Source organism: Amphibalanus amphitrite, unplaced genomic scaffold (genome assembly GCF_019059575.1).
Source record: "Amphibalanus amphitrite isolate SeventyFive unplaced genomic scaffold, NRLGWU_Aamphi_draft 000216F_arrow, whole genome shotgun sequence".
Taxonomy (NCBI): domain Eukaryota; kingdom Metazoa; phylum Arthropoda; class Thecostraca; order Balanomorpha; family Balanidae; genus Amphibalanus; species Amphibalanus amphitrite.
The window spans coordinates 582,983-596,806 of NW_024881711.1; the positions used below are offsets into that span (position 1 = coordinate 582,983).

Consider the following 13,824-nt stretch of genomic DNA (forward strand, 5'->3'; position numbering starts at 1 on the left):
CGGCGCGCCGCTGCGCAGAGCGGACTGCCCGGCAGCGCCACTCATCGGCCTTTTGCCGCCTGCTTGACTTGAAATGGATGTTTTCTGCGTACTTATTATGATATTCGGTGTGGACGAAATCACTGCCTCCGATTACATTGCAATGTGTCTGTTATTTGTCGAATTATGTTTGCTAATGCTGCTCCTGGAGTTCTGAGCTCCTCCACGCCACTAGCTGCATCGTGTACCATGCTCCCTCTGTCGGCGCGGGCGACCCCTCTGACGGTGCCCCGTCCCCCCCCCCCCCCTCTCACCGCGGCCAGTGTCGGCCTCCACCGATCACGGGATGCTGGAAGGCTGCCTGGACGGCCAGCTGGGCGTGTTTCCCGCCCGCTGCGTCCAGGAGGTAAGGCTGCGCAAGTCGCCGCCGGTGGCCGGACCGGCACGGCCGCCGGCTGCCGACGAGCCGCCGTACGGCGCCGCCGGCCTGGGCTGCTCACTGAGCACGCCGTACGGCACGGCGCCGCGCCAGCGCCGGCCCGCGGCGCCGCTGCAGCCGCGCACCGTGGTGCTGCACCGCAGCGCCAAGGGCTTCGGCTTCGTGCTGCGCGGCGCCAAGTCCAGCTCGCCGCTGATGGAGCTGCGCCCCAGCGAGCGGTGCCCGGCGCTCCAGTACCTGGACGACGTCGACCCGGGCGGCGTGGCCGAGCGAGCCGGCCTAAAACAGTGGGACTTTATACTGGCGGTGAGTGTGTGTGTGTGTGGGGGGAGCTCGGGACGGCGGGATGCTGGTAAGAGGGGAGGGGAGGTGGGGGAAGGTGGGGGAGCTCGGGACTGGTGAGTGGGGAGGGGAGGTGGGGGAAGGTGGGGGAGCTCGGACTGGTGAGTGGGGAGGGGAGGTGGGGGAGCTCGGGACTGGTGAGTGGGGAGGGGAGGTGGGGGAAGGTGGGGGAGCTCGGGACTGGTGATTGAGGCTGGGCTAAAATGGGCTAAAATGGGCTAAAATGGCATACCACCACCACCACCTAAATACGGATCGAATGATACGCAGCATGACACTTTCGGGTCAGGTCATGACCTTGACCTGAGGTCAAATTTTCAAGCTGACCTTTCAAGGTCAAATTATAGTTTATTCGATGCGTCTTGATGAGAGGAACTCGATGCCGGTAAAAGCAAGCTCGTGCAGGGCTTGAGTCAAAAGTTATTGCAGAAAATTGTTTTAAAAAAAGGTTATTTTGACAGTTTGTGCCCCCTGCAGGCAAAACCGTTGACGCTAGGCCAAATCTGAGAGCAATACCCAGAAAGAGCGTTGATAGGTCTATCGAATGCGTTTTTCCGCGTCGCTGTGACTATAAGTTCCCGAGTTATCTATTGGCTTCTTGGAAATTGTCCTCATTCGACCAAAAAATCGGCGAAATTTTGCTTTCAATGACCTCTGGTGACCTAACATATGACCTGAGCAAAAAAGTGACCGATGTGTTTTCGTCATCATTTTCGGCGCTGTTTTGAACGCCGCCTTCCGCGTATCGCTACGTGGCCCAGGAGCCGAGTTAGAATTATGTTCAACCCCCCCCCCCCCCCTCCCCCAGCAGGGCGTGGAAATCGAGGACCCCCAGCGGGGCGCGGGTTAATGAGGCGGGAGGCCGAGCCGCTGGATGGCTAGTGAGAAGGCGCTGCAACACAGAGCTGGTTCAGCTGAGCTCTAGCTACGTCAGTGCTGTTTCACACCTCATCACTTTTGTAATGTACATATGCTGGGCGATGTAGATCCGTTTGCAATACCGACCGTGTTGTTGTCTGACGTACGGCGCCGGCCGGCCGTGTGCGCAGATCAACGGAGTCGACGTGGCTCAGGAGTCTCACGAGCTGGTGGTGGAGCAGATCCGGCGCGCCGGCGACCTGGTGGCAATGACGGTGGTGTCGCTGCCCGACCCGAGCCAGCTGGCGCCGGCGGCAGCCGACCGGCCGCGCCAGTTCTGCACGCTGCCGCGACACGTGTCGGCCGGCGCCGGCCGCCGGCCACCCGTGCCGCCGCTGCCCCCTAAACGCGACCCCAAGACGACGCTGAGTGTGGGCCGCGCGCGCGCCCGCTCCCTGTTCAACAACTACCCAGAGATCGGTGAGTGGCGCCGCCCGGGCGCTGAGCTGAGCTGAGCTCTCCCGGCCGCCGGGGCTGAGCTGAGCTGAGCTCTCCCGGCCGCCGGGCGCCCACCCAGTCGCCCTCACGGTGCAGTGCTCTGGTGGGGGCGCGCCTGGACGCCAGGACCAGGCTGTAGGCAACGGTAAAATATTGAGAGTGGCGGGCTAGAGTGGGCTTCACTTATTAAGTTCGACTATCACTACGTTTCCATGACACGTCTAAATCGATTTAGAGAAATTTCACGTGCGTTTTTCTCGGATACTATTCACCTTATGCAAAAAACGAGCGTATAAATGGTTTTAGCTAGCACCTAATCCTATATTTACATTTTCAAATGCTGCCTGAATGTTATGATTGAGCAAATCCATTTTGCAAAATCGGCTTAACTTGTGTCATGGAGACGTAGCCTATGTTACGTTTGGTTCCGGAGAGTTTACTGATAGCAGCGTGTGCCAGTACCTACTACCACAGTGAGGCATGTGGGCTAGCCCGGACGGTCTTGTTTGACGACGTGGCCCGGGTCTTTATGTATGACTGTATGTATACTGTGTACGAGTGGTGCTGGCCGGTGAGTGGCCGTGGCGGTGCCAGTGCTGCCGGGGCCGGCCGGTGACTGCCGTGTGCTCTGACCGGCAGACGCGCTGGATCGCGCCATTCACGACTACGACTCGGAGGGGCGCAGCACCAACAGCAGCTCGGTCGACTCGGAGACGTACAAGGTGCCCAGCGCCGGCGTCCAGGTGGCCTCGATTCGGACGCGTCCGGCCAGCTCTCGGCTGACGTCCCGCGAGCTGGAGGAGCTGTTCGCCCGGCAGGGCTCTGCGCCGCGCTACCCACCCACGGCCGGACAGGGCGGGCCGCGCGTCTACGCCTCGGTGGCCGAGATGAAGCGGCACAAGGTGCGAGGAGAGCGGTACCCGCCGGCGGCAGGGGGGGGGAGGGAGGAGCGGCACCGGTAGGTGGCGGGCGCCACGCGAGCCTTGCCTCCGTGAGAGTGGCAACGGACGCCCCTCTCTGCACCCGTTGATGCTAGAGTTCAGTCATTGTGCGCCTGCTTGCCGTGGGGTACGACTATGCGGCAACTGATTGGTGCATATGTTTTTTTTTTAACTCTGTCTGATATTAGTCTTTCCCGTCTTCCAGGGCAAGAAGCCGAAGGGCGGTCCGCTCGAGTCAGTGTATGTGGGTGACTCTGGCAGTCTGAGCAAGGCGTTCCACAGCACGCCGGACCTGCAGTCGGCCGCATCGTGGATGGCACGCCGGCGCAGCCACTCGCAGGAGGACCTGCACGCGCTGCAGCATGGGCCCGGCGCCCGGCTGGCGCCGCGGCCGGCCTGGTCCAGCAGCGAGCACCTGTACGGTCGCGCGCGCCGCGCCAGCACCGACACAGCCAGCGAGACCAGCGACCACAGCAGCAGCCGCGGCGGCGTCGGGCGCCGCATGCGCCAGCTCAAACTGCGCGGCCGCGCGGTGGCGGCCGGCGCCAGTGCGGCGGTGCTCAGTGGCGGCGCGGCGCCGGCCGGGCCGCTGCTGACAGACGCCGAGTACGCCGTGCCGCCGCCGATAGGCGACGGCAGCGCGCGCCGCGTGCCCTCCACCTTCCGGCCGTCGTCTGACGCCAAGCTGTACGCTTCGCCAACCGAGCTGAAGACGCTGGCGTTCCACGACGGCGCGGCGCCGATGCGCAGCCGTTTACAGCCGCAGCAGCGCTCGCGCAGTGTTCCGCCGCCGGCGCGCGACGCGGACCGGACCGATCAGCCGCTGTCAGACGAGACGACGCCCACCAACGCGGCGCCGCCGTCCGAGCTGTACGCGCGCCCGCTGCGCCGCTCCACGTCTCAGCCGGCCGACGAGGAGCTGCCGCCGCCGCCGCCGGCGGCGCTGCTCAAACCGCCGCCGTCGCCGCGCAGCTCGCACCCGGCGCCGGCCGCCGGCGAGCAGCCGGCCCGGCCGTCACCTCCGCCGGCGGGCGGCGGCTCAAACCTGCAGACGCTGCTGGCCGAGAAGGTGGCCGAGCGTCGGCGCCGGCTCAGCGTGGGCGATGTGCGCGGCGGGCCGGCCGGAGCTGCGCCGCCGCCAGCAGAGTGCCCACCCGCCCGAGACGCGCCGGCACCAGCAGAGTGCCCACCCGCCCGAGACGCGCTGGCAGCCGGTGATCGGGTGCAGCAGGTGACGCGGATACAAGTGGGGAAGAAGCAGATGCCGTCGGGCATCCCGAGTCCGACCAAAACCGTGCCCCAGGGGATGACAAAGTCGCACACCATCGGTACTCTGAGTGGCACTGACCTGCGCTCGGCGCGCGCCAAACTGCGCAGCGCCCGACAGCCACCCGGCCTGCCGGGCGCCGCGCCGCGCCGCCAGCAGGAGGAGGCGGACAGCTCGTCATCGGGCGTCAGCTCCGACCAGGACCAGGCGCAGCCGCCGAAATACGTCACATTCATCCCTACCGAGGGCGGTTCATACACGCGGCGCCGCGACGACAGCGGCGAGTCGGAGAGCTCAGACGACACCAGCGACCGCACGTGGATCCTGAGCTCGGAGCGCGGTGGGCCGCCGGCGCGGCCGGCCGCCGCCGCCCCGCCCACCAAGTCGAGCAGTATCCCGTGCCTGTCGACGGCGCACGCCAAGACGGCCGCGCCCACCACACCGCCGGCGTCCAGCCTGAGCAGCAGCAGCGGCGCTGCCAAGCCGGTGTCGATCACGGTGCCGGGCGGGCGGCCGGCGCGCCAGCGGCGCCAGCTGCGCTTTGGCGGCACCACTACTGTGGTGATCACCGGCAGCGGCGCGCACGGCACCGACACAGAGGCCGAGCGGCACCCCGCGCACGGCACCGACACAGAGGCCGAGCGGCACCCGGCGCACGGCACCGCCGCCGACGACGAGCGCAGCATCGAGGATAGTCTGCGCGAGATCGAGCAGCACGTCAGCCAGCTGGGCGGCGGCGCGGCGGCGGCCGCGGCCGTGGTGCCGCCGCCGCCCGGGTTTGGTGGCGACGGGCTGCTGCTGGCGCCACCACCCGAGTTCAGCGACCCGGCCGGCCACAAGGCGCCGGCGCCGCGGCCGCCGCCCAAGCCGGCCGCCGAGAGCCAGTCGCGCCTGGTGAAGCCCAGGTCGCTGGCGGTGCGCAGTCGGTCTCCGGCCGGCGCCGGCACGTCGCCGCCGGCAGCGCTGAGCTCACCGAGCGGCGCCGGCTCGGTGACGGCTGGCGCCAGCCCGGCGCGCGCCAGCTCCGGCATCCCGCGGCCAGACGGCGCGCGCCGCCACTCGGCCGGCAGCCCCAGCAAGATCCCGGCGGCGAGCCGGCCGCGGCCGGCGGCCGGCGCGCACGTCAAGAACCGGTTCCGCACGGTGCCTGTGTCCCAGTGGAGCGTCGAGGACACCGCTGACTGGCTGGAGAGCCTCTTTATGCCCGAGTACAAGGCGCGCTTCGCAGAGGCCGAGGTGGACGGCGCGCGACTGCTGCAGCTGGACGGGCCGGCACTGGCCCAGCTCGGTGTGAAGCGCATGGGACATCGGCTCAACATTGAAAAGTCGCTCAAGCGTCTGACCGTGGCGGCACGGGTGGGCATTGCTGGCCGGTAGGGCCGCCGGTGGCGCCGCCGCGCCCAGTGTTGTTGGTCGCCTCAGCAGTGTTTGTGTGGGCGCCGTCCCGTCCACGCTGCGCCGCTCTGCCGGCGTAGCTCGCCGCCCGACTGGCCGACTGCTCACCGGGCGTCAGCTGTGATGTCGCGCCGTGCCGAGACGCCCCAGTGGCTGCCAGGTCGGCTCAGCGCGGCGGCTCTCCCCCTTTTTATTACCAATGGAGTGCAGCATATTGTCATTCTCGAAGGCGGCAATATGAAATAGGCGAATGTTGACTGGTCGTGTTAAGTTCATTTAAAGCGGAGCAGCAGCTTTAATTGTGCCAAGATTGCTTACCTAAATCACTGCTTCTGTCGAATGGGTCGTATTCGTGAAAGTATGTTATCGCCGTAAGAAGAGATCCAACTATGATTTATGTACCGTTAGTTCATATTTCCGGTCGCCCAGGCAGTTACGTTAGCACTAAGATATGTAAGCTATACGTGCTGGAGCTGCGCGTACCCGTGCTTCCCAGTTCTGAGTGAGTGGGCGTCTGTTTAGGCGCCGTGGTCCACGCTGGGGAGCTAGAACAGAGAGGGCAGAATGCGCCCAGACACCGGCTTCAACGTGCCAACGATGTCAGCCATTGTGATTGCTATTGTGAATCCGCAACGGACTCTGTCAACGTGTTTGTATGAATTTATTTTGTAAATAACCATTGTTCAATTAAAGACATCTAGATCAATAACCGGCGTCTGATGCATTGAATCGTGGAAGTGGTTTCTGAACAAATAATGCTGTCCCATTGCCTGGAGGGAGCGTCTGCTTACTTAGGGGAGAGTATGGGAGGACACTGGCGGATCCAGACTTGCGTTTTTTTTTTGGGGGGGGGGGCGATCCTGCAGGAGCCAAGCCTGGGGTAGGGGAAGGTGGGGCAATATGGGCACCCTAAGAAAATGTGGATCAAAACCACTGTTCATGGTGCTGAGCGGGACCTTGATGCCTTGCTGATAAGGCGCCAGTGCATTTAACTACTTGATCTGATATCCAGACGCATTTAAAAACTTTCTTTGAAACAGGTCCTGCACTTTTTCCGTTTTGCCCCACCCTTGGGGTAAAACGGGAAATGGCGTGGGTCAATACGGGCTTCGATGATCTTCACCTAGCTATACTATCTTCCTCAGTATCCGTCCAAGCTATTGAAAATGAAAGTTTATCTCGGTAAAATTAGGCACATAGCTAGGGGAGAGGCCGAGAGGCGGGTGAATTGGGACGCAGGAGAATATGATTAGGGACACACCAATATTTAACAAATGGACAGCATCCTTGCACGGTTTTTGCCTTTACCTTTTGATTCTATGTGTCGTGCAACGATGAGAAGCCTCAGCAACCCTTTTGTGGTCGTCGGTTGGGCTGTGCTGGCTGAACACCAAAAAACTTACTTTTTCGAGTGTTATTCTGAGTTGTCTGCGTATTGCATAGTGCAATAGGGCGGATCGGGCGGAGTGCAATAGGGCGGATTGGAGGGGGTCTTCGGCGCCCTCCAATCGCAAAGGGAACCTTCGGCGCCCAAGGGGAGCATGGTTCAGTGCCCCCCCCCCCCTGCCTACGCCCCTGCCGACTGAGCAAGGGCTCCGCCACCGGGGGGGGGGGGGGTTGAGACGGGTGGGACATGTCCCCCCAACCAAAATGTTGGGTGGGACATACTATCTTTTGTCCCCCCCCCCCCCAATAATCGGCTCTCCTGCTGGTAGATAAATCGACTCTTGTTCCTGGCACCAAAAACAGAACATAGGTGCAAAGATTCTCCGAAGAAACGTGATGATAATATAATTAAAGGTAGTGTGCCAGCTTTCCTGGACCGTATGGAGTTAATGGCCCAGATAAGGAGAACCGGATTTTCAGAACTTATCCATACCTTCAAAACTCATGGAAACGTCTTAAATTCTTCAAATTTTGAGTACCCCAGTGCGAAATTCGCCCCGACGGGTTGTCGGTCGTACCCCAACCACATTTCACACCACTATGAAAAATAACCCAGTAAACATGCCGACGTCGGCCCGACGTCGGCCGACGTCGGGGTGACGTCGGCAACTCGGCATCGGCATGCCGACGTCGGCCCGACGTCGGTCCAACCTCGGCACGACGTCGGCTGGATGTCGGATATGCCCGCATGTACCGACGTCCAGCCGAGGTCCAGCCCACGTCGGGCCGACGTCGGACCGAGATCAATTGCTGAGGTCCAGCCGACGTCGGGGCGACGTCGGCCCGACATCGGCCGCTGTTTTGACCGTTAAAATAATATAAAATACATGTTTCATGTTTCATAAAGAGCTTCTGTATTCAAAATATCATCAAGAAACTCAAATCTTCCTCCACGCCGCAACGATCCGGATTGGACGGGAAACTTTATCCCATTTGGGATTGCCCGTAAGCCAAGCTCGCCCGTAGCCGGGTGCGGTGAGTGCTTGGGGACTGCTCGGCCTATCCTTTGGTCAGGCTCAGCCCCGGCAACTCACCAGGGCCGGGCCCAGTTCACATAGAAAGGCCAGTCGGCAAGTGTCACTTTGCCAAAGTGCCACTTATCAAACGGACACTTTGGGAAACGTTGGTGCAGGTGTGTAAGAGTGGCTATATGAATCCATTGTGGGGTCGCCCTTTCCAATAAGTGTCACGTAACAGCAACGGGACCAGGCCCAGGGACTCTATATGAACTGGACCCAGGGTGCTCGCCAAGAAGACCAATGTCTCCATCCTATCATCCTTCCGGCTCTGAAATGGTCTTGTCGGACCGAAAGGGCATAACCCAACAAAACAAACTGAATTTGCTATCTGGCTGCGTGGTGTAGTGGTTAGCGCACTAACCTCGCGTTCAAATGACACAGGGTTCGATTCCCATCGCCGGCTGATGCTTTTGGCGTGTTGTCCCAGTAAACATGCCGACGTCGGCGACTGGGGGGCTCGAATCCCGCCGCCGGTTGATATTTTTTGGCGCGTTGTCCCAATAAACATGCCGACGTCGGCCCCGTCGGTCCAACGACAAACGATCTCGTCAACCTCGGCAAACGACCTCGGCCCGACGTCGGCTCGACGTCGGCTGGACTTCGGCTGGACGTCGGAACATGCGGGCATATCCGACGTCCAGCCGATGTCGGGCCGAGGTTGAAACGACGTCGGGCCGACGTCGGCATGTTTACTGGGTTGATAAGTGACACTTTGGCAAAGTGACACTTGCCGACTGGCCTTTCTATATGAACTGGGCCCGGCCCTGGTGAGTTGCCGGGGCTGAGCCTGACCAACGGATAGGCCGAGCAGCCCCCAAGCACTCACCGCACCCGGCTACGGGCGAGCTCGGCTTACGGGCAATCCCAAATGGGATAAAGTTTCCCGTCCAGTCCGGATCAGGGGGTTGCGGCGTGGAGGAAGATTTGAGTTTCCTGAGGATATTTTGAATACAGAAGCTCTTTATGAAGCATGAAACATGTATTTTATATTATTTTAACGGTCAAAACAGCGGCCGATGTCGGTCCGATGTCGGCCCGACGTCGGCCCGACGTCGGCTGGACCTCGGCTGGACGTCGGTACATGCGGGCATATCCGACATCCAGCCGACGTCGTGCCGAGGTTGGACCGACGTCGGGCCGACGTCGGCATGCCGATGCCGAGTTGCCGACGTCACCCCGACGTCGGCATGTTTACTGGGAAACGGACACTTTGGGAAACGTTGGTGCAGGTGTGTAAGAGTGGCTATATGAATCCATTGTGGGGTCGCCCTTTCCAATAAGTGTCACGTAACAGCAATGGGACCAGGGACTCTATATGAACTGGACCCAGGGTGCTCGCCAAGAAGACCAATGTCTCCATCCTATCATCCTTCCGGCTCTGAAATGCAGGGCGTATTTTAACATGTTAACTGGGTCGGCAATTGCCGACCCAGTCACGGAGAATGCCGACCCAGTGACAGCCGTTTGCCGACCCAGTTGCCGCCCCCTCTAGGATGCAGCACGCACATGCAGGCTAGGTGCCGTCATTCATAGTGAGGCTGCTGCCCTCCGAAATGATAATGCCGCCTCTTAAAGTGAAGCAGCCGTCTATAGAAAGTGATGATCCCACAACTCAATGTGACAGTGCCGCCCCTAAATCTGTTAGTAGTCCCACTCAATGTAATGGTGCCGCCCTTCTTAAGCATCTGTGGAGCCCCTCAATGTGATGATACCGCCCCTCAAGAAGATGATGCCGCCCCTTTCAGTATCGGTGGCGCCCCTCAATGTGATGGTGCCGCCCTCAAAGGGCCGGTGGCGCCCCTGAATGTGATGGTGCTGCCCGCCAACGAGTCGATGGCGCCCCTCAAAATGATGCTGCCGCCCCTTAAAGTGTTGGCGCCGCCCCTTATAGTGTCAGTGACGCCCTTCGAAGTGTCGGAGGAACCCACTAATATAATGGTGCCGCCCCTCTAGATATCCACATAGCCCCTCATTGTGATGGAGCCGCCCTCAAGCAGATGATGCCGCCCCTGAATGTGATGGTGCTGCCCGCCAAAGAGTTGGTGGCGCCCCTCAAAATGATGCTGCCGCCCCTTAAAGTGTTAGTGCCGCCCCTTATAGTGTCAGTGACGCCCTTCGAAGTGTCAGAGGAACCCACCAATATAATGGTGCCGCCCCTCTAGGTATCCACATAGCCCCTCATTGTGATGGAGCTGCCCCTCAAGCAGATAATGCCGCCCCTCAAGAAGATGATGCCGCCCCTTTCAGTATCGGTGGCGCCCCTCAATGTGATGGTGCCTCCCTCAAAGTGCCAGTGGCGCCCCTAAATGTGATGGTGTCTCCTGTCAACGAGTCGGTGGCACCCCTCAAAATGATGCTGCCGCCCCTAAAAGTGCTGGTGCCGCCCCTTACAGTGTCAGTGGCGCCCTTCAAAGTTTTGGAGGAACTCATCAATACAATGTTGCCGCCCTCTAACTTTCTGTAGCGCCCCTCCATATACATAATGGTGCCGCTTCTCAAACCATCCGTGGCGCCCCTCAAAGTGATGGTGCCGCCCCTTACAGTGTCGGTGGTGTCTCCTCAAAAGTCAAGGTGCCGCCTCTCAAAGAAATGCTGGTGTCCCTCGAAGTGTCGGAGGCGCTCCTCAATGTCATGTTGCCGCCCCTCAAACCTTCCGTAACGCCCCTCCACGTCATGGTGCCGCCCCCCCCCCCCCCCAATGTGCTCACGGCGCCCATATGTGATAGTAACGCCGGTCAAAGTGCTCCTGGCAGTGTCGGTGGCGCCCCTTATAGTGTCGGTGGCGCCCCGAACAGTATCGGTGGTGGCCCTCAAAGTGATGATGTCACCCTCAAACAAACGGTGGCGCCCTTCGAAGTATCGGAGTCCCTAAATATCATACCTATTGCCGCCCATTAACGATCTGTAGCACCCCTCCATATGATGGAGCCGCCCCTTAACCCTCGCCCATGTAGGGGGGGGGGTTGGTGCAACCCCCCCCCCCTGAGGTTTTTCGGAAATAGTGCAAAAACGGCGGCGCGCAGCGCCGCCAAATTTTGGGTACCTTATGGGGCAAACCTTGCGCATCTTTTGATAAAAAAAATTTGACCGGGTCATGTCAGGTCACGGAGTTATGACGTCACAAAGGGAACAGCCTCCGGCCGGATTTTCACATACTGAGTGCCAACGCCCGAGGTTTCCTGCCGGTGGTACGGAGATCGGTTGATGGATCGTGATGAAACTTCCCATGCATGTTGGGGCAAGTATTGGCTATCATATGGTATAAGAAACTTGACCGGGTCAGGTCAGGTCACGGAGCTATGACGTCACAAGAGGAACGGCGTCCGGTACTATTTTTGAAAAGCGCCCGAACCACTATTTTGCTAATTCTTGTCACCTCAATGGGAATATGCAGCAATATTAGCTTCTATAGGGAGCAAATGGACCTCCCAAATCCAAAAATACAATCAGATTTCAAAAATTTAAATTTTGATTTTTCGAATTTCTGCCGCCGACTGTGACCTTGCCGACTTCCGGCGCTCCCAACGCGCCATTTTTAGAGCTAGGGAAACGAAATACATACCAAACGATAGAGAATTGATCAAGGAACACGATAGTGAAGGTTTCAAGTCGATATCTCCCACTGTTTTGCCGCAATCGCCGCCGAAAGTTGAAAAAAGTCTATTTTTCCGAAAATTTGACCTTTGACCGGTCAAAAGCAGGTCAAATGTTGACCTAGGACCAAAAAATATACCACCAATCGCGAGATCTCGGCGAGAGCAATCCGTTGGTTTTTTCCGCTAAGCTCTACGACGCTCCGTTTTCAAACGCCAAGGGGGGGGTCGCACCAACCCCCCCCCCCCTGCATGGGCGAAGGTGGCAGATCGCCGTTTACGGGCGAGGGTTAAAGTATCCATGGCGGTCCTTAAAGTTACAGTGCCGCCCCTTACAATGTGGGTGGCGTCCTCAAAATAAAAGTGATGTTGCCCCCCCCCCCCCGAGTAATGTTGGCGTCTCTTTCTTCTTTTTAAGTATCGGAGGCGCTCCTCATTGTCATTTTGCCCCACATCACTGCTCACATGGCGCCCTTCAATGTAATGGTGCCACCCCGCAACGCTCAAAGACATAATTGCGCTCCTCACAGTGTCGGTGGCCCTAAAAAAAATTGGTGGCGCGCCTCAAAAAACAAAATGATGCTGTCGTCCCTTAGCATATCTGCAGCGCCCCCAAAATGATAGTGCCTTCCCTTAACCGGCGCCGGGCTGAGTTTGTTTAAACCCCCCTCCCGACCCCTATAACTTGGCTACTTAGGCCACGTAGCGACACGCGGTAAGCGGTATTCGAAAGAGTGTCAAAAACTGCTTGGGTTAGTTGGTTAACCGTGCTTTGGTTAGGGCAAGTCAAATGTCAAATATCAGGTGACCAGAGGTCATCAAAGGTGAAATGTGGGTGAAATGTTGTCTGTTTCAACATTTATTGACAAACTGGCGCATAACTCGGGGAAGAATAGAACTACAGCACCGCGAAAAAGCGCATTCGATAGCTCTTCAACGTTCCTATGAAGTCTTCAGACTTGACCTAACATCAACGGCTTAACCTACAGAGCACAACTTGTTTAACCCGTGCCGGGCCGGGGAGGGTTGGAGGGGACAGTGGACCCCCTGCGCCCCTCTACTGAGCTGTTTTAATGAAGAACCTTTTACTGTAATAATTATTGACTCACGAAAGTTATGACATTGTTTTTTTCAGTACTGTGCTCCTCTCGTCGAGATGCGTCGAATGAACTATAATTTGACATTCAAACGTCATTTGGGAAATTTGAGCTCAGGTCCAGGTCATGACCTGGCTGGTAAAGGTCATGTTGCATATCAGTCGATTTGTATCGTCAAACTGAAATCATCTATGTAAGGTGTTTTCATCGCTCAGGCATGTCGCATGTCTCTATCAGAAGTTATTGGAAAAACTGCTGGAGGCCTACCATGACCTGACATGACCTCAAGGACATAACGAGGGGTCGTGGGTGGCAATTTTCCGATTAAGTGTGTCATTTTTAATTGTTTTCTGATGTTTAAATTCGTTAATTTTGACATTTGTCTACCTATAAAAAGAGGCACATGCCCTGATTTTCTCCCATTTCCTTTTACCTAATGGAAGGGTCGCAAAATTGTCCTTACATTTGGTCAGAGACATCGCAATTTCGAGACTTACATTTAACCCTCGCCGGTTGATGCAACCCCCCTAAGGTTTATCGCGAATAACTCGCGTAAAAAGCGGCCGATCGCAACGAAACTTTCAGTACCCTCGAATTGATCAATTTTACACCTACCCTGCAAATTGATGACCCTGACTTCAATGACCTTTCACCTGTGACCTCTTTTCCGTGACCATGTTTGGCCGAAATCAAGATTCGGCGTATGTCGGCTCGCATTAACCGCGCGTTTGCAAGCTTTTCGTGGTTTCAAACGTTCAAACATGTGATTTGATGTTGCTCCCATGCATTAGGGTGGGTGTCAAGGTCACCTGAAGGTCAGGTCAGGTCATTGACCTTTGGTGACCTCGGTTCACTTTTTCGAGTTTTACATGTTTCTAGGCTAGTTTTTGGAGCTGAATTCGAATTTAGCAACCATTTAAATATTTCCGAAGTAGTTTTGGTGCCTTCGT

General features: G+C 58.3%; 1 protein-coding gene across 3 annotated transcripts in view; it reads left to right on the forward strand.

The window, feature by feature from the left end:
• LOC122385384 (SH3 and multiple ankyrin repeat domains protein 3-like) overlaps positions 1-6,428 on the forward strand; it is a 114,806-nt gene extending 108,378 nt beyond the window's left edge. For all 3 annotated transcript variants that reach the window (XM_043373616.1, XM_043373617.1, XM_043373618.1), the window contains 4 exons: positions 303-724; positions 1,810-2,098; positions 2,756-3,018; positions 3,263-6,428. In XM_043373616.1, coding sequence (XP_043229551.1) covers positions 303-724; positions 1,810-2,098; positions 2,756-3,018; positions 3,263-5,701 — 3,413 coding nt within the window. In that variant the 3' untranslated portion in view covers positions 5,702-6,428. The remainder of the gene's footprint in view (positions 1-302; positions 725-1,809; positions 2,099-2,755; positions 3,019-3,262) is intronic.
• Positions 6,429-13,824: the final 7,396 nt, after the last annotated feature.